This window comes from Lytechinus variegatus, chromosome 13 (genome assembly GCF_018143015.1).
Source record: "Lytechinus variegatus isolate NC3 chromosome 13, Lvar_3.0, whole genome shotgun sequence".
Taxonomy (NCBI): Eukaryota; Metazoa; Echinodermata; class Echinoidea; order Temnopleuroida; family Toxopneustidae; genus Lytechinus; species Lytechinus variegatus.
The window spans coordinates 31,651,863-31,679,385 of NC_054752.1; the positions used below are offsets into that span (position 1 = coordinate 31,651,863).

General features: G+C 37.9%; 1 protein-coding gene across 1 annotated transcript; it reads left to right on the forward strand.

Annotated features, from left to right (window-relative positions):
- Positions 1 to 223: 223 nt before the first annotated feature.
- LOC121426916 (inactive polypeptide N-acetylgalactosaminyltransferase-like protein 5) lies at positions 224 to 27,150 on the forward strand. Its single transcript, XM_041623326.1, has 10 exons — positions 224 to 703; positions 1,809 to 1,978; positions 9,025 to 9,196; positions 17,430 to 17,630; positions 18,366 to 18,483; positions 19,839 to 20,027; positions 22,654 to 22,791; positions 24,236 to 24,328; positions 25,441 to 25,578; positions 26,865 to 27,150. The coding sequence occupies exons 1-10, from the start codon at positions 303 to 305 to the stop codon at positions 27,018 to 27,020; spliced, it is 1,776 nt and encodes a 591-aa protein (XP_041479260.1). The 5' UTR covers positions 224 to 302; the 3' UTR covers positions 27,021 to 27,150.
- Positions 27,151 to 27,523: the final 373 nt, after the last annotated feature.

Genomic DNA, 27,523 nt, shown 5'->3' on the forward strand with positions numbered 1-27,523 from the left:
GTGCAACCAATGGGAATCAATGTCCATTTGTTATAATATCAAAAATTTTTAGTGTGCATGTATGCCGCCAAAATCCTACCGTCGTCATATAACCGTTTCCTGTGTTGGAGGCCTTCGTGAACTTGCATGTTTTCTTTTGCTTAGGGAGTGAAACCTTATAGCGTGTATGAAAAATATCTTTATACTATATACTAGTATTGTCTAGAATCCACTACGCTAGTCGAATATCGTCTGCGCCAAAGAATTGACTCTCGCTTGGAACCATTTTTTGTGAGCTTTTGGTTTACAAGAACTTGTGGAAGATGCCTCGTGTATATTTTACAGTGGTGATCTCGGGGACAGCTTGGCTCTCGCTTGCATTTCTCCTCTTCTTCATTCACCACGAGAACAAGCACATCTTCAACAATGTCAGGCAAGCCATGGTTGCCGACATAGCGGCGGCCGGAGCGCCCGCCGTCCACCCGCACAACGCTCATAGTATTGGTCAGCGTAACCTTGACCATCGTGATTTGGACTCGGTCCTGGGCCAGTTGGACAAGGATATTCCTCGTTTTGGTCCAGGGGAAGGAGGTCAGCCTTTGATGTTGTCGGGTGTGGCTGACATGGAGAAGGCAAAGAAGACCAAAAATATCCATAATTTTAACCTGGTGGTCAGTGATAAGATTTCTCTGGAGAGAACCGTCAAAGACACAAGAGATTCAAGGTCATTATCATAATTATCTATGTTTTTTGTCATTATTCCTTGGTTGCTATTATTTTTAGGCCTACTATCACCATTTTTGTTGTGTCTCTGTTTTGTTGTTTTGATGATATAGTTGTTTGAAGCAGTAAAATAGATTGCAGAATATATTACTAAATAATAATTATCCCGTAGCAGAACACGAAGAGCAAGAAGAAGAAGTAGTAGTAGAAGTAGTAGTAGTAGTAGTAGTAGTCGAAGTAGTAGTAGTAGTAGAAGTAGTAGTAGTAGTAGTAGTAGTAGTAATAGTAGTAGTAGTTGTTGATGTTGTTGTATACTCTAATAGTAGTAGTAGTAGTAGCAGTATATAGCAGTAGTAGTAGTAGTAGTAGTAGTAGTAGTAGTAGTATAGTAGTAGTAGTAGTAGTAGTAGTAGTAGTAGTAGTAGTTGTTGTTGTTGTTGTATACTCTAATAGTAGTAGTAGTAGTAGTAGCAGTATAAGTAGTAGCAGTAGTAGCAGTAGTAGTAGTAGTAGTAGTAGTAGTAGTAGTAGTAGTAGTAGTAGTAGTAGTAGTAGTAGTAGTAGTAGTAGTAGTTAGTAGTAGTAGTAGTAGTTGTTGTTGTTGTTGTGTACTCTAATAGTAGTAGTAGTAGTAGTAGTAGTAGTAGTAGTAGTAGTAGTAGTAGTAGTAGTAGTAGTAGTAGTAGTAGTAGTAGTAGTAGTAGTAGTAGTAGTAGTAGTAGTAGTAGTAGTAGTAGTAGTAGTTAGTAGTAGTAGTTGTTGTTGTTGTTGTGTACTCTAATAGTAGTAGTAGTAGTAGTAGTAGTGGTAGTTTGTTGCTGCTGCTGTTGTTGTTGCTGTTGTTGTTGTTGTTGCTGTTGTTGTTGTTGCTTTTGTTGTTGTTGTTGTTGTTGCTTTTGTTGTTGTTGGTTGATTGTGTATCGGATAGTGTTGTAGGACTAATGATATTCTTCGATATTAATTTCATTGGTATTTGATGATAATATATTTTAGCACAAGTTTTCAAACCTATGATAATATTGTCTACTACTTTGCTATTACTGTACATATTTATCTTTAAAAGTGGTCACAGGCTAAACTCAACACATTTCCTTCCCAAATTATAGGTGTCAGGACATCACCTATCGGTTCTCGAAATTTCCTACAGCCAGCGTCATCATCGTCTTCCACAACGAAGCGTGGTCGACGCTCATGAGGACTGTTCACAGCGTGGTCAACCGTACACCACACGACATTCTTGCCGAAGTCGTACTCGTTGACGACGCCAGCACAGATGGTAATAAATACAACTTTCAATCATTTATATATTCTTAAAAATTCCACGTTTGTATGTACAAAATATCAAAGTCAGAAAAGCAGATTAGTGAAATTCGATGTGAACTAAATTGTACAAAATTGATTTTTTAAATGTCGAGCTTTTGAAATTTGTAATCGCTTTACATATCCGTATGTATGGTATTATGTTTACCGCACGAAAGGGGGCGTCACCCCCGCCCATATCTTCTCTATATCTTTCATCATAATGATGCAATAATATTTTGATAGATAGAACATTTCAATTTTGGCGGGTTTCGCTTTTTCCTTTTGTTTGACTATTCCATCGTCACTTTACGTCGACAAATGAAGCTCCTAAGCTAGCATATATGGCAGCTGGCCCTTTCACTTTCATCGTCGTACACGAGGAAGCATTCCTTTCATGTCTTCGTGGAGAATAAAACATATTTTCATTTTAGGGTCAGCACATATTTACCATCTGTGTGGTACAGACAGCTGCCCGTGAATTTTGTTTAGTCGTCTATATGGAAGGCAGCGTGCATCAGAATATCCACAAACCCCTTATCTGAGGTCTCTATGGAGAAATAACTGCGCGTATAGTGGGGGAATTTTGCCAATCTTCGCCTGCCATAATCATCGTCCCGATCGAGAATGCGACACGGATGGCGGGTGACTGGTGGGATGGAAAGGAGATTCTTTTCGGTTGGAGCGCCTGGAAGGATTTTAGAGGTTAATAGTTTGACCGGTTTCCTTTCTCGTTTTCACAGTTCCCCACCCCCATTCTAACCTCTATTTCCTCTCGAACCGTTGCCTTTCCTATCATCTGAATCTGTTATCCAAGCAGGGAAGGCGGCTCCATGGAGGGGGAGGGGGGCAGAGAGGTCTGACATCCTTCTATTTTCTATTATTTCTATTAGATGCTACCTTGTTTAGGCTATTCATGTTTCCTATCCCCCCCGCCCCCCCCCCGAAAAAAATAATTACCCCAAGACCGCCCGTGTTTCATTCCTCTCGCATACATTGTATATGGGCATGCAAGGATCCGATGACCGGGGTAATTGTAAAGCGCTTAGAGACGTCGTTCCGATGTATTTTATAAGCGCTATATAAGTGCGGAATATTATCATTATTATTCCTAATCTTATACCATCTGTAATAATATTAATACCTTTCAATAATGATTATGGGCCGATGAAAAGGGAATCGATATTAAAAGATTGGCGTGTAATCAAATGGACAATTACCCTACTCGCATATTAGGCAGGGTATAATAATAATAGTCAATGTGACTTTCTCATAAATATTTTAAGTCCAGTTTGAAACATAATCTCGTAGGTGTCTCTTCGATGATTTGACTCTATTTTAGGACACATTATCTACATGACATTTCCCGTACTTTCAAACCATTTAAAAATGATATCCTTGACGTGGATTGGCCGGGGAATTGGTCACAATTTTTTTTTACATTTAGTTTACCCTCGACAGAAAGTGGTTATGATAAAGCTAGTATTATGCTTGAATATTGAAGTACTTAAAGTGGTTGCGTAAAGAGCTAAAAGAAATTAGTGGGACAAAATTTTAATATTGTGCATGTGTGGGACACAATAATTTATAAAAGTACCGAGAAGTAAAATGTTTACCTTTTTAGTACGAATAGTTGTGTTTGTGATAGATTTTGACAATGTATTTAGAAAATATCATGTTTCACTTTCCCCCCAAACCCCTTTCTCCTTTTTTTTTGGGGGGGGGTGGAACATTTGGGGACACTTCCAAAAAGCCCCTTAACCCCCCCCCCCCCCTCCTCATACCAGTGGTTCAAACCCGGAGGTCAGTCAAATGTCAAATTTCCAAACACCCCCTAAACGATTTTTTCTCTTTGTGCAAAATAACCCCCTTAACAAGTTGTCACCAGATTATGGGTTGAAAAAGCTTGGGGAAAAACATACCCTAAACACGTTTAGCTAGTCTTTGAAAAAGCTTTGGAAAAAATACCCTAAATACGTTTGACCCTGCGAATGACCATTGACCAGTCTGTCAAAACTACCCCTTTTAAAAAAAATCGGTGTTTTTTATACCGATTTGTTTTGAGGGGTTCAAAGTGAGGATTTTCCACAGAAACTTATACAGAAGTTGGAATCGCCCCTATACAGCCTACACAACCTTGGGAACCATTCCGCCTCCACCAACTTGAATAAAATGTAGACCCTGCTGTGTCGTGTGTCTACGATATTGGTCATAACATTATGACACTGTCAAGGTGAACTTGGCTGAGTCATCAAAAACTTACATCAAACGCGTCACAAACTGATCCCATATGCGCCTCCTTATCACACACCACAAGACCCTGGAGGGGTGTACTGGATCCAAGTTCAAGTCTAATATCTCTGATCAACTATTTCCACATGAATGTCGTGGTGGATTAATGATTATGATTCATCCACTGATAAATAGGACTTTCTGATGATGATGGAAGATTCACTTGGCTAAAGAGCTCTAAAAAGAATAATAACGGAAATAGGAGCCTCATAATAATTATTTTACGGGGAAGGATCTCCTAGTTTATAGGTCATGTGGATGTTATCGATTTGTAGTTGTTAATGTTATCGGTTTGTGTCGTTGATGATTACGTTGTTAGTGTATCTGATGATGTTGTTATGGTTGGTTGAGTTATTGTTAATGATTTTATGTTGTTGGTGTATTTGATAATGTTCTTGTGGTTGATTATGTTTTTGATGTATTGTGTAAGTGATCAGATTGGGGCGATCAGCGGCGATAATTAAGGGATTCATTAAAGTTAAAGTGGGAGATGTTTTTGAAATTGTACACTTTTTCGGGGGATGATAGCGAGCTCAGTGAGTTAGACTCTTAATAAGGATTGATTTCTTTATGTAAAAATGTCAAACTGGCCATTTATCAAAGGAAAAGCACCACACCCTATACCCTATGGAGTGCTATATCCAAGCTCAAGTTTGAGTTTCCTTATCAATTACTCTATACACATGAATGTCATGGTGGATCAATGATTATGATTCATGTACTGATATATAGGACTTTCTAATGATGATGGAAGATTCACGTGGCGAAAGAGCTCTAAAAAGAATAATAACGGAAACAGGAGCCTTACACTGGAGGGCCGCGATTTTATAGGTCATGTTGATGCTGTGGAGCTGTTGTTCTTGATGATGTTTTTTTTGTGATAAGTGCTGTAGATTCGTCGTTGGTAATGCTCATGATGTTGTTGAAGATGACGATGTTGTAAGTTTAAGTGATCACAATGATGGTGATCAGCATGCAGCGTAGTAAATGAGGGAAACAATTTAATTGAGTTGGTTGTAGATTATGGTGCATTATTTGGGGGAAACTTTTTTTCTTTTCATCTATGTTTACTTGGTTCCTTTGTTTTCTCGCGTATACCAGTAAACATCACAACGTATTAGTATGAAGATTCAACAGTTCAAGATAAGAACTTGATCGAAACGCCACATGATTGGAAAATGCCCCTTGATAATTACGTGCTAAAATCTTGGCAACAAAGGTCTCAGAATCGTCACAAATAGCTCGACTTGAAATTGATGGAGAGCGGTCTTCCCTTTAAAGATGCCTGGGTCATTTTTTAATTTTTGATTGAAATAAAAAAAATCATCAGTAATACATTTCTTAAATCTACTCTTCTTTTCTCGACCGTTAGTATACCTTCTAAATTCAGAAGCATAATAGGTTTATGGCGTTTTGACACTTCTAATGCTCCTTGCGCTATTTTCTTTTGCTTGCAACATTGGGGCTATCTGTAGATCACTTCAGTATATTTTTCAAAGTCATTGATATGATTTGGAACTCAGTATATTTTTCAAAGTCATTGATATGATTTGGAACTTTAATCATTTTAGGCGAATGTTTAGGCTAAATTATTGTTTGAAATGAAAACAGTCTGATTTCCTATGCTAAAGAACAAAAGCTTGTTAGGGAGCTATTACGCCCATGCACAATATCCTTGCGAGACACATTAAATAGAAATATACAGTTTATAATAATATAGGGATATTGATATTGCGCACATTACCACCTTGTTATAGGTGCTCAAGGCGCTCCTATATTACCCGGCTAAGCTAGGCGTTCATAGCGCACACAGCTTCTTAAGGAATTACTTCCTACCGGTACCCATTTACCTCACCTGGGTCGAGGCAGCACATCGTGGATCAGTTTCTTGCTGAAGGAAATTACGCCATGGCTGGGATTCGAACCCACGACCCTCTGTTTCAAAGTCCGAAGACTAATCCACTGGGCCACAACGCTCCAGTTTATGGTTATATGCCCACTTAAAACTCTATATACCTGAGGTCCATTCGTGTATATACATAAACTCTATAAAAACGTTACCCAATATTTGGTTATTTGAGTAAACACAAAACATTCATGTTTGTTGCGTTAAAAAAAGGAGTGTTCGGGCGGGGGGCAAGGGACATGTTAATCCCATCATGTACTGAAAGCAAGACATATTGAGAAGGATCAACAGATGAAACAGAGAGAAAGAAAGAGAGAGGGGAGAAAGAGGGGTCAATAGAACCCCAACCCACTCCCGTTTCGCGATGCTTTTATTTACCAGGTACACCGATGTAGGAAAGTTCTTGTGGGGTTAATCCGAGACCCGCGTTTGAACCTGACACTCAATCTGCCTTCTCTATTTTATACCCAAAACTCCTCGATCATACTATGTACGATTATTTTTTATCCGTGAGGTATGAGATGCCTCAGTTTGCCTCAGTCACAACGGCGCAACAAATTTCAGAGTTACAAAATATTTCACATTATTACCAATGACATATGACTTGGTCGGTTTGGAGTAGGATCCATTGGTTAGACTGTAACATTTGTTCCAAAAGTGAGAATATACCGTGATATGACATTTAAAAAGGGTATTTCTATAAACACCTGCATTCATGTAACCTCTTTAGAATGTTATTTTCTGATCTATCCCTGCTCTACATTTTCTGTTTATTTTCTTCATTATGTTTATTTTGATATTGTGTTGTTCTTTTTCTCCTTTCCCTTCTTTTTTTTCCTTCTCCCCCTCTACTCCTTTTTTTTATGTATTAGTATTTTTAAATCATAATTCTTACCTCCCTGTTCCCTTCCTCCTATTTCTCATTATTATCCCTTCTCTATTTCCCCGTCTTCTTATTGCTTTCTCTTCTATATATATATATTCACAAACGTCATTATATTACAATATACCTAGTTTTGCACGATGTTATATTCAAAACAAAATCAACTTACTCGGTCCTTTTTTAATGTCGAAATTGCGAATAATTTCGGCGGTTCACTTTTTTTCCTAAAATGAAATGAATAGATGTGTGTAATATATTCGAGAGTTTCTACAAACCTGTTTTGTACTTGTAATGTGATTTTTTTTCTCTGTGTTGGTTTCCTCGATGTTTCTATTTGTTTTTACACGGCCTATACACAGTGGCGTACCCAGGATTTTCCCGGGGGGGGGGGGCAAATTCGTCCGCCCAAAAATTTGACAAGCAAAACAAAAATTAAAAAATTAATTAAAAAAAAATAATAAAAGGTCTTCAACCGCAAATAAAGGACATTTCGCATCGGGAAAAAAATTGACAAGCAAAAAAACAACAACAAAAAGGTCTTCAGGTTCAAAAGAGGGGGCCAGTCAGGGATCAGTTGTAATTCGTCAGGGGGGCAGGGGTATACGTCTCTTGCATGAGTTGTGACTCGTCAGGGGGGACAGTCTGTCCCCCCCCCCTTAGGTACGCTAGTGGGCCTACAGTAGATATGCAAAAACATGTCCTTTTGGAGAGTGATAACCTTGTTACGTACTTGCATGATTTATGTCAGCAAAAATACAGGAAGTCGTGTAAACTGGGATTTTAAAATCTGACAGTCAAGAACAGTTATTGCCGTAGTCATGCAGGAAATCTTTGATTTTATTTCATTTTTCCTCGAAAATCTATTCGAGGTTCATACATAAATTTCATATAAACCTGTATCCCAGTTTTTGTTACATTCTTGAGGGCGGCACCAGGGAAGGCTTACTTTGACTGGGGAGGGCAGTGCGACCTACCTGTGACGTCATCATGAATTATAAGTGTATTATAAAGTTAAAGGAAAATGGAATCCTTGAAACAAGATAGCTTGTGCAAAAACAGAAAAATCAAAGAAACAGATGAAAGTTTGAGAAAAATTGAATGAACAATAAGAAAGTTATGAGCATTTGAGGTTTAGATCATTATTGTAATGTAGATCCTCCGATCCTCCTATAGGCAATCATGGCATTGCGACAAAGTTGTGTGATGTCACATGTGAACAACTTTCCCATTGCTTTTCTATATATTTTACATAAAATGCCTTTTTACCACATCTATCAGTAGATCACATATTCTTTTTATAGGAGGGCATGTAAACTAGATTTTCAAAGAATACATTATGGATAAAGAGTTTTTATCACCCTAAGAAAGAGCAAAAATAAACATTTTCAGGGTATGTTATAGTCCATCGAAGGGAAAGTTGTTCACGTGTGACATCATTAATATTTGTCGCATTGCCAACTTGAGGATCTCCATAGCATTAGTGATCGCAATATTCAAATGCTCATAACTTTCTCATTATTTGTCCGATTTTTCTCAAACTTGCTGTGATCTTATTCTTTGATTTTTCTGTTTCCACAGAAACCAACTTGTTCCAAAGGTTTCATTCCCCTTTAAGCTTCTGTTATAGATACATATTTTATCCCTTTTCGTCTCCCTTCATTCTGTTTTCTTATTCTCTTTTTTTCTTTCTTTCCATCCATCCATCTATCTATATATCTATCTATTATCTATCTATTAACAAAGTGGGTGTCATCCTAGGCCTTTGTAATTTTGGACAGGAGGGGGGCACCTGCCCCAGTGCCCCCTTAGCCATGCAGGATCCGTGTCTGCTTAACCTCTCCTTCCCATTTCATGTTATATCATTTTACAGTTTTGTGCCTTTCAATAGAATTGTCATACTCATGCAGTGCAGTCACCCTATAATGTATATATTTTTTTTCAGATGAACTTGAGAAGAAACTACAGAACATTCCGAAATTGGTACGGGGCAAAGTGAGATTGATCCGTACCACTCAGAGGGAAGGGGTGGCCAGGGCGAAAATCAGAGGGGCGAGGGAAGCACGCGGAGAAGTTCTTGTCTTTCTCGATTCGCACTGTGAAGTAAACACCCATTGGTAAGTGGACGATTCTCAAAACTTTTTTTTTCTGCACCACATGAAAGCTTGGTTGTGGAGAAAAGTGCAAACGACCTAGCTTGTCTCCAGTGAATAAGAATGACAGTCTCCATTTAGTCACGTAAACTGCTCCTTTTCCCCATTTCTTTCTTGTTTTTATTCCTCACGACTACAATTTCTGTATTAAAATATTTTTTTAGATATGATTGTCGTTATAATTATTGCGAGAGGATGACAATAAGTTAGTAATTATAATAGAAATATTGGGCTATACAATACCAAGATATGTTTTTTTTAATAAGAAGAAGAATACACAATTTTATGAAATAAAAAGTGTCGACCACGGTAAAGCGATAGGGCACCGTCCCTCCCACTGTCCCACACTCATATCATCCTTTTGGTCGTGAGTTCTGAAAGGACGGTGAAATGTCTTAATTAAAAAATACATTATAGGTTTATCTCTTTAAGTTGTTATACATTTGCCTCAATGTCTCGCTATTCTTTGACACCTTTACCCGAGATATTATGATTGGCATAATTATTGTCGAAACATAATGCCTTAATTTGTATTTGCGGAATAAACTTATTGGACACGTAGGTCCTTAACGTGAAACGCTTTTGATTAATACCTAAACAGCATCTCACATCATGTAGGCTATATATCTTCCGAGCGAAATAAAAAGTGCAACGTCTTGGCATTCGAAGGCCTATACATCTGTGTTATTAGTATCTGACCATTAATAAAAGTGACTAACCCTTTCTGTTATCTCAGAAAAAGTGCATAAGGAAGTGTTTCAGGGGCGGTGCCATCGGATTGTTAGAGGGGCAAATCTATGTACCTAAAGGAATTAACCCTTTGGAGTGTACTCGTATTCTGAAGTTGAACCTTTTATTTCAAAAATTACGTTATTATGTTTCGTCATTGTTCACCAAATTCTTTTAGAAGACAATAGTTTTACAAATTTTTGCCTTGTTCAATGGTTTGAGTGTCGATTTGAGCTGATGAATTGTATGGAAGCTTAAAAGTGCCACCAAGATGTTGAGATAATTATCTCGGGAAGTCGACATCTTGATAGCGAAAGATAAGATGACGAGATCCCAGATCTCATCATGTCGACATCTTTTAGAAGAGATGATGAGATGACAAGATCCTGGATCTCATCATGTCAACATCTTTAAGAAGAGATGATGAGATGACAAGATCCCGGATCTCATCATGTTGACATCTTGTAGAAGAGATGATGAGATGACAAGATCCTGGATCTCATCATGTCAACATCTTTAAGAAGAGATGATGAGATGACAAGATCCCGGATCTCATCATGTTGACATCTTGTAGAAGAGATGATTAGATGACATGATCATGGATCGAAGATCTTGTCATCTGACCATTTCTTCTAAAAGATGTCGACATGACGAGATCCGGAATCTTGTCATCTCATCATCTCTTCTAAAACATGTCAACATGATGATATCCGGGATCTTGTCATCTCTTCTAAAAGATGTTGACATGATGAGATCCGGGATCTTGTCATCTCATCATCTCTTATAAAAGATGTTGACATGATGAGATCCGGGATCTTGTCATCTCAACATCTCTTTTAAAAGATGTCAACATGATGAGATCCGGGATCTTGTCATCTCATCATCTCTTCCAAAAGATGTTGACATGATGAGATCTGGGATCTTGTCATCTCATCATCTCTTCTACAAGATGTCAACATGATGAGATCTGGGATCTCGTCATCTTATCTTTTGCTATCAAGATGTCGACTTCCCGAGATAATTATTTCAACATCTCGGTGGCACTTTTAAGCTTCCATAGAATTGAGCCTGTACTTTCAGAAATTTGTGTTACATTTAAACCGTAATTAAAGTTAAACCACAACTTCGAACTGGACTTTGAATTAACTCCGAGTTGAGAATACGAGCATTATTTTGTCTGAATCATCGATGTGGATTGCGATTGTGATAATGTTGTGAATGGATTTTGATAGCACGATCGTGTGACTTTTCTCAATTACTTTTCAAAGGGAAACATATAAATCTTTGAAAATGATGACTCCCTCCCCCTCCCCCTGGAAATTCATTTCCTGAACATCTGAACACAGTAATCTTAATAACTTGTGTCTTGATCAGTGTTTATCCTCTGCGGAAATTAATTAGATATATATCCGTTATAAAAGTGCAGCAGTCCTGGGGCCCGTTGCAGAAAGAGTTGCAATCAATCGCAACTCTAAAAATCATGCGCAACTTGATTTTCAACCAAACAGCAGCGCGCATGGAAATTGCGACTGATTTTTTGACTTGCTTTTAAACGCAACTCTTTCTACAACGGACCCCTGGGGCCCGTTGCAGAAAGAGTTGCAATCAATCGCAAGTCTAAAAATCATGCGCAAGTCCCAAATGCGCGTTGTTGATTGGTCGTAAATGAAATTGCGCATGATTTTTAGAGTTGCGATTGATTGCAACTCTTTCTGCAACGGGCCCCTGGACTAAACGATTGCTATCCCAGTGAAATAGTATCCCAAAACAAAATGTTGAAAACATGAGTTTGCATTGGTATCAAGGGACTCTGTTGAAATGTCTTGATCACATTAATGCCAGGGAAGTTCAATTTAATGAAGCGGATAAGGAAAATAGTCTGGAAGGAAATGGGAATGTTTTGAGTGTTGTATGAGAAAATAATCGTACTTGAAGAACGATTCAATTTCATACGGGAGCTGTTAAAGGGATGGTCCGGGCTGGAAGTATTTATAGCTTAATAAATAGAGGAGAATTCACTGAGCAAAATGTTGAAAATTTCATCAAATTCCGATAAAAAATAACAAAGATATTGAATTTTCAATTTAGCAATATTTTGTGGAAACAGTCGTCATGAATATTCATTAGGTGGGCTGATGATGTCACATCTCCACTTGTTCTTTTGTATTTTATGATATGAAATTAGGTTTATTCATTTTTTTCCTCCAAGAACTAGAAAATTTTGATTGACAACTGATTTAGTGCATTGCATAATTTTTTCTGCAAATTATTTCATGATAAGGGAGACATATTATTCACACAATTATGATATGATAAAAAATCATGATTTTATGTAATAATGTAATAACATAAGAAAACGGAAAGTGGAGATGTGACATCATCAGTCCATCTAATCAATATTCATGACTATACTGTTTTCACAAAATATTGCTAAACTTTAAACTTCAATAACTTAATTATTTGTTATCCGATTTTGATGAAATTTTCGGCATTTTGCTCATTGAATTCTACTCTATGTATTAAATTATAAATATTTTCAGTCCGGACCATCCCTTTAATGTTCCTCGCGGCATGAATGAAAGGCCGTCTATATGCGTTCTTCAAGAAATATAAAATCCGGTTGTTTTTACATCCATATCAAGAATTTTTGCCCTAAAACAGTACAAAATTTATTCTCAGCCTTTCTTTGTTCTTCCATTCATTTTTTTTCTAATCAAGTGACCAGTTTGACAAGTTCACACCTTCGTTTGCGTGTTCTCACTTGGTTCTCACATTCACACCTCACCCCCCCCCCCATACCTTGCTTCTCATTTTGTTTTTCGATCCTTTTATTCAGATGACTCCGTGCCTTTAAGCCCAATAACATCATTAAGAGTAATGTTTTTTTTCCATGTCAAGAATACTCAGACTTATCACCCCCCTTTCTTGAGTCCCGTTTCATAGTGTGAGTTGTAATCAAAGGCACCTCCAAAAATTAACCGCATTTTGATTTCCAATCAAATGAAACGCACGTACTTGCGATTGATTATTGTTTTGCTGCGTTCAATCGCAAGGCTCTTTGTGCAACGGTCCTATCGTGGGGCCCGTTTCATAAAAGACTTGCAAATGTTGTAACTTTGCCATTATGGCGACTACCATGGTAACCTTGATTATGATTGGCTGCTGAGCCCTGTTACCATGGAGTTACCATTATGGCAAAGTTACAACAGTTGCAAGCCCTTTATGAAACAGGCCTCCTGGGCCCCGTCTTACAAAGAGTTGTGATTGATCCAATCAATCGCAAATATGGACAGCCAGCAACGTCAACATATATTTTAATGCATGTTTGTTTAAAAAAATCTAGATATAAATTTATCCAAAAATTCATTGATTTTTTTACAATTTGGTTTGTTCTTTGTTTAATAAAGACATTATGCAAATTTTCGGTAGAAAAAAAAAATATGAATGATGGATTTCCATAGAGTTACGATTGATTTGATTCATCGCAACTCTTTGTAAGACGGGGCCCTGGTCTCATATCAAGGTGAATAAGGAATCCGGGTCGAGTTATCTTGTCATACCCGAGAGAGTTTTATAATGGTCGGATAACATTGAGGTCAAAATCTATAAGACCACGGTCAGTATCAGAAGAGAGAGAGGGGGAGGGTGGGGTGGGGTGGGGTGGGGAGGGGAGGGAAGGGAGAGAGAGGAGATGTAGAGGGGGGTCAAGAGAGGATGAGGGGATGGGACGGATAGAGAGGGGGGTGAGACGGAGGAGAGAAAGGGGGTGGCGCCCGGGTGGGGGGGCACTCGACCAAAAATCGTCAAGGGCCAGGGGGAGGAAGAATGAGAGGAAAAAAGAGAAGGGATGAAAATTATTGTAGGGAGATGGAAAGGGGAAATAATGCGCTTCAATTTACTTTAAGCTATATCCTATTATGGATATTGGATGTTTGAAATGCTCGTTGGTATCCTCTTCATTTCAGGAGAAGTCATCAGTATGAAATATAAGAATAACTGGTATAATGAACAAGATAAGTAATTGTCGTTTTGAGATGATGTATAAGGTAAACTCACATGCTTTAGTTTGGGAGCAGAATGCGTAATTTCACTATCGATGATATCGAATACGACAGGGACGGGGTTTACCGCCTTTTAACTCATTCTAATGTATTGCCATGGTTATCAAGAACTTCATTAACACCTCAATCAAGTCCTTTCACAACCTAACGTAATCTACCGTGTGCACTTCCATGTGGTTTCCTGTGTTTCCGATAAAGTAAATACTAAACCTGAGAAAACATCTTGCAATCGCCGATTGATTTGATGTTTTATTTTACTTTCGAGAAATTTGATCAACGTTTACCACATGTTCTAACCGGGTTGACATCTGTTCGATAAATGCATCACGTACACGATTCAATCAGTCGAATTTTCCACTCTATTTAAGTCGGACGGTGAAAGGAAAAGAAGGTATATTCCAGGATAACATACTTGCATTTAGTTTGCAGTGGAGAAGAAGTTCCAGAGGGGTAAGGGATGGTATCGACTGGGTTGGTAATCGTTCCATTTAATGATGATTGCCAAATTACTTTAGATCTCCAAGTCCAAGATTGTATTTTTATCAGCCAATCAATCCAATTTATGACGGCAATAACCACGTGATTCTCTGCTCACAGTGGCGTAATGAGCCACAAATTTGAGGGGCTACATAATATGGCGTATATGGACAAATTTATTAAAAGTTACGAGCGAGCGAATTGACATTCTAATTACAAATAGGCCTATCAAATTTTGTGATAGATTTTGACATTATATTCAGAAAATAATATCATATATTACCTTCTCTCTTTCCTTTCTTTTTTTTCTTGGTCGTGATTTTTTAAATTTTATTTATTTATTTTTTGTTGGAAAGGGGGCAAGCGCTCAAAGCTCCCTCCACATCGAAAACGCAATTTTAACACGTTTAGGGATTGAGTTTAGTTATTGTTTTTATTACTTCTGACGTGGCAAGGATGCACAGAAAGTACACAAAAATAAATCTTATTCAATGAATAGATAAACAACCCCATTACCGATGGATAAAATTTAGTCACAGATTTTTAAATGGAAAAAAGGATCGCATAGACCCGAGCATCAATAATGGTTTATCACACACAACCCACCCCTTATCACCTTTTCATTCTTATTCAACGTTATACAGTTTGAAATATAACTGCTTATAATTACTCCGGTGCCAATACCGAGTAGCTGACCTCTTTACGAGTACCATATACATTCGGTCCGTGCAACTACTCATTACTGATTGTGTAATGAGATTAATTAACGGTGATATCATCACCATGATCATCCTGTTTCAATAATTGAAACAGGAATTATTACATAGTCGTGATAATTAATCACTGTCGCTTTTGATACAAGAGCAGGGAAGTGTTGGTTTGAATAAACCGGGAGTGGATTATGAATAGAGACTGTCTTACATTATGAACAACAGTCATTCTGAATATAACGTTACACTCTAAATTGCGGGGATTTAAAATAAGTCCACATGGACTGTAGTTAGGGACCAATCGAATTCCGGATTTAGTTTGAATCCTTAATATTCATTTTTAAATCTCGAAAGTTTTAAATTTGAATCATTTGAGATTTAAATTTAAGTCTTCAGGATTAAAACTAAATCCAGAAATAGATTTGTCCCTAACTACAGTCCATCTGGACTTATTTTAAATCCCTGTAATTTAGAGTGTACGTGTGTAATGAAGCTTTTAATAAGTAGCGGTGTTTCATAAATTGGAAGGTAAACCTATTATGAAAAACCGATAAACTATGATTTTGTTTTAAGGAATTACCAAATTAAAATGTTAAAGGGTTGGTCTGGGCTGAAAATATTATCTAAATAAACAGAGTAAAATTAAATGAGCAAAATGTTGAAAATTTCATCAAAATCGGATAACAAATAATAGTTATTTGAAAGTTTATCTATATTTTGTGAAAACAGTTATATGCACATCGTCATGAATATTCATTAGATGGACTGATGATGTCACATCCCCACTTTCCCTTTTCTTATGTTATTACATGAAATCATAAATGTTTCATTTTTTCATACATGTGTAAATGATGTGTCTTCATTATGATGAAGTAAGTTGCGGCAATAAATAACTAATGCACTTAATCAGTTGTCAATCTAATTGTTTCAGTTCTTGGTAGTTTTTCGAATAAACCTAATTTCATATAATAAAATACAAAAGAACAAGTGGGGATATGACATCATCAGCCCACCTAATGAATACTCATAAAGACATGCCTAGAACTGTTTTACCGGAATAATGCAAATGTTTAAAATTCAATAACTTTGTTGTTTGTTATCCGATTTTGATAAAAATTTTCAGCATTTTGCTTTGTGAATTTTACTCTATTTATTAAGATAAAAATATTTCCAGCCTGGACCATCCTTGGAAGCTATTATGAATAATAATTAAACTCTAGTGATTTTCTTTTTGATGAATTGCGAAATTTGAACTTTATGCGAGAAAGGAGAAGTGCGTTAATTCACAAAGCATGCAGCTTCGGGGCAGGGGCGGATCCATGATTTTCCGGGGGGGGGTGCAAATTTTGATACGCAAATGGGGGAAAAATCAACCACAAATTAAGGACATTTCGTACCCGAAAAAAATTGACAACCAAACACCTCTGTTTTAATGCCATTTTTACATAGCCCCCGCCCCCTGGATCCGCCAGTGCATCGGGGTTTGAACTATGATTCACTTGGGGAGGGGGAGGGGGTATCGGTTTTGGTTCTGATGGGATGTGTCACAGGATTCCCCAAAACCGGACATTTCGTGCAAAAGGGTATATATCCATCACTTGAAAAGGGTTTTCACCAATGACAAATATCCAGTGATCATGGTGATGCCATGTGGCTTAGACCTTATCTAGGAAAATTGGCCCCGAAGTCAGCCCTAAAATCATGAAAAACAGCACCCCTCCAAAGTTTTGACGCATGTAAAATATTTTTGGTTGATAATCAGATTAAATATTCTCAATCATTTTTTCTGTATTTCTTTTTCCCTTCGCCCCACCCCTTTCGTTTTTGAAAGTTACACCCTGGGTATGTATCTCTCGCCCCATAGATATGCCACAATTTCGTAAATTTGCCGGAGAAAAAATAGACTAAACGCTAATTTTTAAGTTTTAAAGTGCTTCCTATCATATCCTATGTTTATGTATTATTCTTATAAAAACGTTTTGTTTATATGAATCCTCTACATCCTCAAAATGTTTAGGAATTCATCTGATGTTATATAATATTAATAATTTCATTCCATTTTATCTTATTCTTTTGGAGAGGTGCAACGGGCATCCATTAAAGCAACGCGCTCTCGAAAAAGCTTCCTATCCACCTTTTAATTGACATGGTGGATGCTTAATCCGTTATCGTAATGAAATGTCATTATGATGTTAAATTATTATTCTCCATTGTTTCCAGGTTAGAGCCGATGTTAGATCTCATTCATCAAGGCCCCACGACGGTTGTATCACCGATCATTGACAGCATCGACCCGGAGACATTCGGCTTTCAAGACGGCTCCTTGTCAAGAGTCTCCTTCAGATGGAGCTTGGAGACTAGACGGATCCTTCTCAGTAAGATGGAAAAAGCAGATAGACTCAACCCCTTGGAGCCTGTCAGGTCGGTCCACTACCCCCCCCCCCGATTTCTTAAATTCTTATATCTTTGGCTGAATATTTCCATAAATAACTCAATATTGAAGATTAACTAACTATAGCCCGTGAGCGTTTTATTACTAATTTATTTATTTTTTTCATTACTTATTTGTTGTTTTATTATAATTGTTTCTTTTTTTTAGGGGGGGGGGGCTTGGTTCCACATCGTTAAAATAGAAACAAAATGGCTGCTCAACAGATACAATTAAAAACCATGACGTTCAAATTTGTTTTTCAAAGTAACAAAGGATGATTGTAGGACCTGTTGAGACCAACATTACCGAATTCTTCATTTATCAAGTTTTTTTAAACAATTATATTAATGAATACTTATATTAAGAGGTGCAATTCCTTGCGTATTCCATTTCATCTCCTTTTATTACGTCTGTCAAACGGATAAACTTGCAATTCTTGCTATAAAAATGAATTCGCAGAGTAATATAACAACAGTAAAAATAAAGTGAATATTGTGAACATGAGCATAATTATACAGAATTATAAATGAAATAAAAAAATATGTGTAAATGAATCACACAGATGAAACAGATTTCAGACCGACCAAAACAATTATACATTATTCCCAGTAACACCATCGGTCGATTTGGATATGAGTTTGTTCGTATGACTGGAGTATAACATTGCATATAATCTGCTAAAGTATATCATGTATATTTTGGATGATCTCAAACTTTTATCGCAGATCTCCCCTTACAAATGGAGGAATCTTTGCCGTCAGTAAGACATTCTTTGAGAAGGTTGGAGGTCTTGACGCAGGGCTTGACGCATGGGGAGCTGACGCACTCGATTTCTCGTTTAAGGTGAGTATGGGAATGTGAAGAGAGAGAGACATTGGAATCCCTTTTAATTTATCATCATGATCACTATCATTGTGGACATCGTCGTCAACCATCATCAGCAGCAACAATAACAACGACACAAACAGCAAAAGTAACAAACACATAACCGTCTATCCCGTCCATCATCATCAATATTACGGAAATCCCAGGGGGACAAGGGGGACATGTCCCCCTACTAAATATAGTATAGGGGACACAATGTCAAATGTCCCCCCTATTATGTGTGGTCTTTTATGACATACATCATTCAAAATCGAAATAAAACATGTATTTTAGACTTTTTTTGCTTCTCAAAATTATTGACCCTAAATTTGGGGTGATAACCCTTTTTTTTGGTCAAATTTTCCAGCCCCTTGCCCCCCCCTACCTTTTGGGAGAGATTTCCGCCCCTGATCATCATCATGTTCATTGATAGTGGTCGTTAATTATCTCGTGATCATTGTTCTTGCGTCGTCATATTTCTATGCTTCTTTTTTTTGTTTCAATTTTCATCTAACGATTAGCATTAAATCTTCCTATTAAACATCCATACACTCTAAAAACAGAAAAGGCGAATAAATCAACGTAATTTTACTTCTGTCGTCTACTACTACTACTACTACTACTACTACTACTACTACTACTACTACTACTACTACTACTACTACTACTACTACTACTACTACTACTACTACTACTACTACTACTACTACTACTTCTACTACTACTATACTACTACTACTACTACTACTTCTACTACTACTACTATAATACTACTACGGCTGCTACTACTTCTACTTCTTCTACTTCTTCTACTACTACTTCTACTACTACTACTACTACTACTACTACTACTGCTACTGCTACTAATACTACTACTACTACTACTACTACTACTACTACTACTACTACTACTACTACTACTTCTACTACTACTATACTACTTCTACTACTACTACTACTACTACTACTACTACTACTACTACTACTACTACTACTACTACTACTACTACTACTACTACTGCTACTGTTACTACTACTACTACTACTACTACTACTACTACTACTACTACTACTACTACTTCTACTTCTATACTACTATTACTACTACTACTTCTACTACTACTACTACTACTACTACTACTTCTACTTCTACTACTACTACTACTACTACTACTACTACTACTACTTCTACTTCTACTACTACTACTACTACTACTACTACTACTACTACTACTACTACTACTTCTACTACCTCTACTACTAAAACTACTACTACTACTACTACTATTACTGCTACTACTTCTACTATTTTATTTCTGATGATATATTTTCAGACCTGGATGTGTGGTGGTTCAATCTACATCGTTCCGTGTAGCCGGGTCGGTCACGTGACCCGTAAGGTTCCTCCCTACTCGTCCCCGGGTTCGCTCGAGACGTCGTATCAACGTAACTTGGTGAGGATTGCCGAGACATGGATGGACGAGTACAAAGAGGAGTTTTATTCCGCGGTGCCAGATGCCAGAGTACGTATGCAAAGAATAAATCCTGATTCCCTTTCATGTTCCGCATTAAGGGGCATTACCCCCCCCCCCTCCCCTTATAATTAAGACTCCACACTCCTACTCCTCCCTCCCCTGCCCCCTCCTTATACTCTAACCTTTTACATTCTTGTCTTCATTGCATTTAGGCCTATGTAGGCTTACTCCTTTCCTTGTAATCAAATATCTTGTCCACTTCCCCTCAATATCTGCATTCATATTTACCCCTCTCGCAGCTCATTCTTCTTCAAGATTCCCTTGCTCGTAATTCTGTTAAAATGATATCATAACAGCTATCAAAATCATTGTTTTCGTTATGAAAAAAATAGGCAACATTTTATTCTCTTCAAAATAGTAACCTTGTGCATTTCGACAAACGTTGGTATCATAAATCATATTTAGCCTAACGATACTTGAAGGCAGGCGCGCCGGAACACTTTCAGTTTTGGGGGGGGCAAAATCCCGAAGGGGGCACAATATTTTTGACAGCGTGAGATACCGAAGCGATCGAGCGGGAGAGGCTATGGGACCCCCCCCCCCACGGTAAGGATTTTGTGTAAAAATGGAGTATAAAAGTTGCGTTTCTAAGTGCATTCAAAAATAAATTTCTTGAGAATTAAACAGTCTTGGAGTTCTTTTTGCTCCTTCTGTTTCCTCCCTTCTGACCCAGCCTGGTGTTTCTTCATGACCAGGGTCGCAGTTCCAGCAAATTACGAGCCTTATTGCAAACGAAATTGTTTCAAACCAATGTAATATAGGCCTTTTAAAGACTTTAAGATGACAAACATGACCGTACGCAGCCGGGGGCCGCCGATCGAGAGGGCAAAATTCACCAAAAGTGTGCACGAAATCCTTCAATTTTATTCTAGAAAATGCAAAAGCTCCCCCATCACAAATCCCCTCGCTCTTACGTTTCTTCGAAAATTTAGGTCTTGCAGCCCCACCCACTCCCGGGTTGTTGTTTTTTTTGCAAACGTCCATGAATAACAAAAGCTGGGATGAACCAGAGAACATAGCTGCCATCTCGATCTGATTAGTAACAGGTAATGGGAAGAAGTTTTGGAATCTAAAATACATAAGTGCTATATATGAGCTGAAATAGTATCAGACAAAACGCCTTCCAATCATGCCAATGAAAAGGAATAGAGGAAAATACGGGGCTGTGAAAATTGAAGATTTTTTTTTTATAGTAGAGCAGTACTGTAACGCTTATTTTTTTCTTTTATATTCCTTACATTTTTATTCATATCTCGGATAATATGAGTCCGGTCAAGAAGACACTTTCACAGATGATTTTATTTTTTTTCATGTCTAAACATTATCTCTAAGTTGCTTTCGAGTGGGATTCACCATTTTTACAAATTATAAATTATAATCCTCTACACATGATTATTCTGAGTGTAATATTCTGATAACATGTCTATATGGAGTTGAAATGACCTTGTTATTTTCTTTAGGGCAATGAATTGTTATTATTATTTGTTTGGCGTCACATGTGCCTTGGAGGCGAAAAGCGAACTGAATCACTATGATCCACAGGTCTCTCCTCCCGATATAACTGATGGGGGGATGCAGGTGGACCTCGACACCGGGGTTTCCCCCTACTCTTATACGAATAGTGCAGTGGGTTCTTAACGTGCAAAGGTGGTGACTCTCCTCTACACGGGGCCTCCATTTAACAGCCTATCCGGGGGACGGAGTGTTTTCCATTGCATAGCCTGCATCTATGAAACATGGGAGAGACGTTTACACACAAAGCACTGACTTCAGTCATCCGCCCAGGGTGGACTCGAACCTACGATCTTTGGTTCGACTTCGACGGGCAGACGCGTTACCGACTGAGCCAACACCGCTCTCTTGTTATCACTGTATTAACTCAATTTATATTTAGTTGAAAATGAAATAATTGAAACAAGTTTTTTGAGATGTTATGGTTTCTGGGCTTGACAGCTATGACATAGATTCCATATCTTGCTCGAGTAACTAGTGTTCACGCGCGTTAGTGATATCGGGTCCGGTCTGAGCGTTTCTGGGCGACCGCGCGTTTGTTAGACGACACAGCCAGCATCATAGAATTATAAACCTAATCATTGGTGGACCACTATCAATTTGCCATTCGCTTTTAGTCTGAAATGTATTAATTAAAAGGTTAAACGTTATCACACTGTAATAAGATGGAAAAGGGGCTTATCAAAGCTATGTTTCAGAGGAACTGTTCGTCAAAAGACGCGAGGCTTACTATGATAATGTAATTTTTTTCATTTTTGACAATGGAAATGACAATTTTCAGGCAGAAAAGTGCCTTCATTTACTTTTGTCCTTAAATAATTTATAATTTTTCATCTTTCAGGGGGGCACGTTGGGGAGGCAAAATCTCGTTTTGCCCCCCCAAAATTTTATTTGGGGGGGCAAGTGCCCCCCCCCCCTGCCCCCCCCCCCGCTTCCGGCGCCCTTGCTTGAAGGCATACCACGGTTTTGTTGATTTTTATACAACTTCAAGCGACACGCTTGGTCATCAGTTTTTAGTGTTACGATTTGATGGATTATAAACGGAAACAGGTGTGACAAATTGCGCTTTTCTTACGATTTACTTTCTTTTTTTAATTTATAGGACAGGTACTTTGGTGATATTTCGGAGATCGAAAGTATGAAGACACGTCTGCATTGTCACAGCTTTGACTGGTATCTAAATCACGTGACACCGTCGCTGCTAGCAACAGCCAACAACGCAAGAAGAGCATGGGGTCGGGTAAGGACAAGGACAGTAATCTATTTATGATTATAATTACGCTGCTTAACCCTATCTAGCCCGGGGGCCTCCGAACCCCCCCCCCTCAACGATCCTATCCCAGAAAACCTGCGTGCCAATTTTCGGTGCGATCGACGGCCGAGATCTCAAGGGGAGGGGCCAGGCTCCCCCCCCCCCCCTCCGGCCAAATTATCTCCCAAAATACCCCGGCCTAGATATGGTTTACACGTTGGTTAATATTTACCCGAATGTGCTAATTAAAATGTGGATCCATGCAGCGAGCACATGTGAGACTCAACACCCCCCCCCTCCCCCCTTAAATATTTATTGTCCCACCCCTTAACAATAATCCCCCACCCCTGGCCTCCATCCCACCTTCCGAAGATTCCTTGTTTTGTCACCTCCTATAGCTCTTATATGAAATACTGGATCCGAGGTGCTACTTGAACTCTGTGACTCTGCGGTTTACTGTTTGAAGTCCTTCTTACCAACTCAATTGAAAAAGTTTGGCGACTCGACTATACCGCCCTCTGCTTAGAATCATTCCACAGACAACTACCTGCTGGTATCCGGTGTTTTCTGCACAACATGACAACAGTATTCTCACTGAGACGATAATCAGTTCCTTTCACCTATACTAATTGGTAGCCCCCCCCCCCTCCTCCGATCCTCTAACCACTACCATCTAATGACCCCTGAGGTGGTTTTCCAGGTATTCCAACAGGTTCATGACCCCGTCCTTGACTCTTTGACCCCGGCAGTCCTTCCCTGGCTTTTGTGAGTGGAACAAAGTGGCCCACCGGGGTGGCCCAGTGGGTGATTTTAAGATTGATGTTAAAAGGGGAACATGGTGAGATGTTCCTCCTTATTGAACTCACCGAGGGGTTGTCAAGAGTACTGGGTCCCGTCTAACGAAGAGTTGCGAGGAATTCTAGCCAAAAAAAAATATTTAAAAATCATTTTCATGAACTACACATTTTTAAAAATCAAATTTTCTGAGTTTTATTTCGGAACTTGGTACCATGATAGCCTTTTATCAACATATAAAATGTCAATTGACAATTTATGAGATCTGGCAATTTTCCTTAATGATTTTTGATTGGCTGAGAAACACGGTTCCTACTGTAACTGCAGATAAAACATACTTTGTCGGCTGTAGCTCAATGATCGAAGAGGCATGGGGACATGTGCCCCCATTTGGGGAAAGTCACGGTACAGAAACTTGTGTTTTTACACAGGAAATGCAACCTTTTTTCTCAATGAAGACTTTAACTTACTTCTTTTGTTTGTCAAATTTTGTTGGGGGAAAACGTGACCGTTTTTCTTTTTTAAGTCATGCTGTCAAAATTTTGACATTTTTTTTCTCCCTCCATCAGAAATAATGGATTCGCCTTTGTCTATAAAAGAAAATTATTATTCGTTTTTCCTTTTGTTCCCTTTTCAGGTTCATAACCAAAATCATGATTTGTGTTTCATACCAAGTGGAGAGGGTAAAAAGTTATTAGTAGACACTTGCAGCGACGACAGTAAAAAACAGGTAATTAAAATGTCTTGATAAGAACACACAATGACATATTATTGGACGTTAGAATTTTCTTTCTTCTTTCATATCGCACTTTACAATATATCAATATCCTGACTTGACATTGGTTTTGATAAAAGGAGAAAATAGAATTAAAAAAATAATGAAGGTTGGCCAAATCGCTAAAAGAATCTGAGGTTAATTATTTTTCTAATTTTTAATTTTGTGACGTCACATTTATTATGTAATGTATGATGTAAATTCAATAAATTGCTATTATAATAATTATCTAGTTCATAATTATTGACTTTGTGTATGCATAGAAGCATGTATACCTGCCAGAGTAATGCACAAATCAATACTTTAAATTTCCATAATTCTGTTCAGTCTTGGTGTTTAGTCTCTCATTTTCTGGGATATTTAAACCAATTTGGGGTCGGCATGGTCAGGATAGACTTCCCAAATTACCATAAATTACTTCCAAAGTAGAATACTTGGCAGGAAGGAAAACGAAAGGTCGTTTAGGGTACTTTTAGATACTATTATGGGTATGAAGTAGTATTGTAATGAGGGTAATAATTACTTTAACGTTCTTCATATTCCGTTGCGATACGTGCAAAACGTGACCAGCTGCACGCTTTTAGCGCAGTCACAAACCAATCGATATTGCGTGATTCGACAAAACGCAGTATCGTTAAATCAATCGGTTTAGTTATTCTGAATGCTGACTCAATAATGACTTTCATTTTGTATAGTATTGTGTTTGACAGTAAATAACAAAAAAGTATATCAGCCTGAAATGAAAGGTGGTTTTTTTACAAATTGAAAAAAAAATTGTTTGCTCTTAATAATTATAATAATAAAATAATTTACAGTATTAACATAGCACTTATCACATACCCAATTAGTGTATAGGAGTTTAAGTAAGTTAATATCAAATTATATTGTTTTGAATTTGCCTTTCTTATTCATTTAATCAATAGTGTCCCTGAAATCAAAAGAACGAAATAAATGAGAATGTCTATAATGTAAAGGAATTAATGATTGGACAAATTTCTTACATTGTGATACTGTGTTCTCTTAGAAAGTTGTAATTTATGTATGCCTATGTCTTCTTTAATGTGCAGGCATTATTACTCACCAAAGATTTTGAGATCCGCTTTGAAGATCTGTGCCTGGATCTCTCCGACTATAGGATAGGACAGCAAGCAACCTTAGAAGCATGCCACGGGATGGCGGGAACTCAAGAGTGGATACATTCGAAGGTAAAACAATGTCGTCTGCTATCAAACTTAGACAATACTTAAAAAAAAAGTTCACACCTAGTTACCAAGAATGCATATAGCATTTCCACTTATTTGAAAGCAGGATGAAAGAGCATTGTTGATTTAATGCCTTGCTCACGGTCATAGCTGCCGCGGCCGGGGATCGAACCCCGGACTTTTTCATGTATAGCCAGGTGTCAGTTAGACCACTCGGCCACGACCATGGGCGGAAATCCCAGGGGGGACGTATCCCCCTACTCAAAATAGTAGGGGGACCCGGGGGACACAATATCAAATGTCCCCCTACTATTTGGGGTCTTTGGTGATGCTAAGACATCACTCAAAATGGGAGTAAAACGTGCGTTTTGGGACGAGATGACCTTTTTTCTTTTTTTTTGCTTGTCAAATATATTTTCGTAGAAATGACCTTAAATGATTTTAAATTTAAAATTTTCCAGACCCTTGTCCCCCCCTACCTTTTGGGAGAGATTTCCGCCCCTGGCCACGACACCACCACCTTTCAAACTTAGACGATGTTCATTTCTAAATCCACGATCTTTATTTGAAAAACTGCAAGTATCAGAAATCTATATCACAAAACCAAAAGCAAAATACATCTTGGAAATGCAGAAGACATTATTGTTGCTATTCAGGGAGATGATCTCTCAGAGATGTTGAAGGATAAGAATTCAAATATGTTTCGTGCCTGCGGTTCCCATCTAAATGGTTTATTCATGACACTATTCAAACAAAATAACATCGACACTGTCCATGGTTTTGGGAACCGGATCCTGTAGCATGAAAGTTATTATATTATGGTAATATTGCTTGGTATTTACCATGATGATGACAATGCTGAATCAAAATCAGTGATTCTATGGACCTAAATAAGGATTCCAAGCGCCTGTAAAAATATTGTTTGTAAGAAAGTTTCTTGGGGATTGACACAGCTATGATAAATATACACAGCAAAAACTGTGGTGTTAACCCGTGTACATAGAGGACCACACCAGTTATTTTACACCGGTGTTAAATTGGTGATGTTGATTTTACACCTATAGGTGTTATTACAACACCTTTGGTTGTTACATTTACACTCTTTGGTGTTATATTCAATCTCTAGGGTGTAATTTTAACACCTCAGGATGTGGTCCTCTATTAACACCAATTGGTGTCAGTTTTAACACCACAGTTTTTACAGTGTAGTAAATGAATTATGATTAAATTATGATTAAAAAATCAGGTATTTAAATGATTTTTTTTTACATTTTGTTTATTCTGTGCAGCCTGGTCAAATAAAACATCGTGAGAGTGGATATTGTTTGGACGTAGCGATGGGGGGACGAATCTACAAACCAAGGCTCATCACAAACGAATGTAGCAAGGACTCAGGCACGCAGAAATGGGAGTTTAGACATTACACAAAACGAATGAACCATTGATGGATTCAATATTTTTACTATGGTGGTGACATATTATTTTGTGCAGTACTGAAATTTGCAAAAGATTTTCAACATGTGCAGGGCTGCTGAAATGGAGAATGTTTGTACTTCCGAAAAATGAACAAGTGTTTCAGGAAATTAAAAATAAACAAAACAGAAGATGACACGATAAGAAGGAGAAGGAGAAGAAGAAGAAGAAAAAGAAGGAGTAGAAAATGGAGAAGAAGAAGCGGAAGAAGGAGGAGGAGGAGGAGAGGGAGAAGGAGAAGAAGAAGAGGAAGAAGAAGTAGAAGAAGAAGAATAAAAAGGAGAAGAAAATGGAGAAGAAGAAGAGGAAGAAGAAGGAGGAGAGGGAGAAGGAGGAGAAGAAGAAGAGGAAGAAGAAGAGGAAGAAGAAGAAGTAGAAGAAGAAGGAGAAGAAGAGGGAGAAGAAGAAAAAGACGAAGTAGAAGAAGAACAAAAAGAACAAAAAGAAGGAGGATGAGAAGACAAAGAAGGAGAAG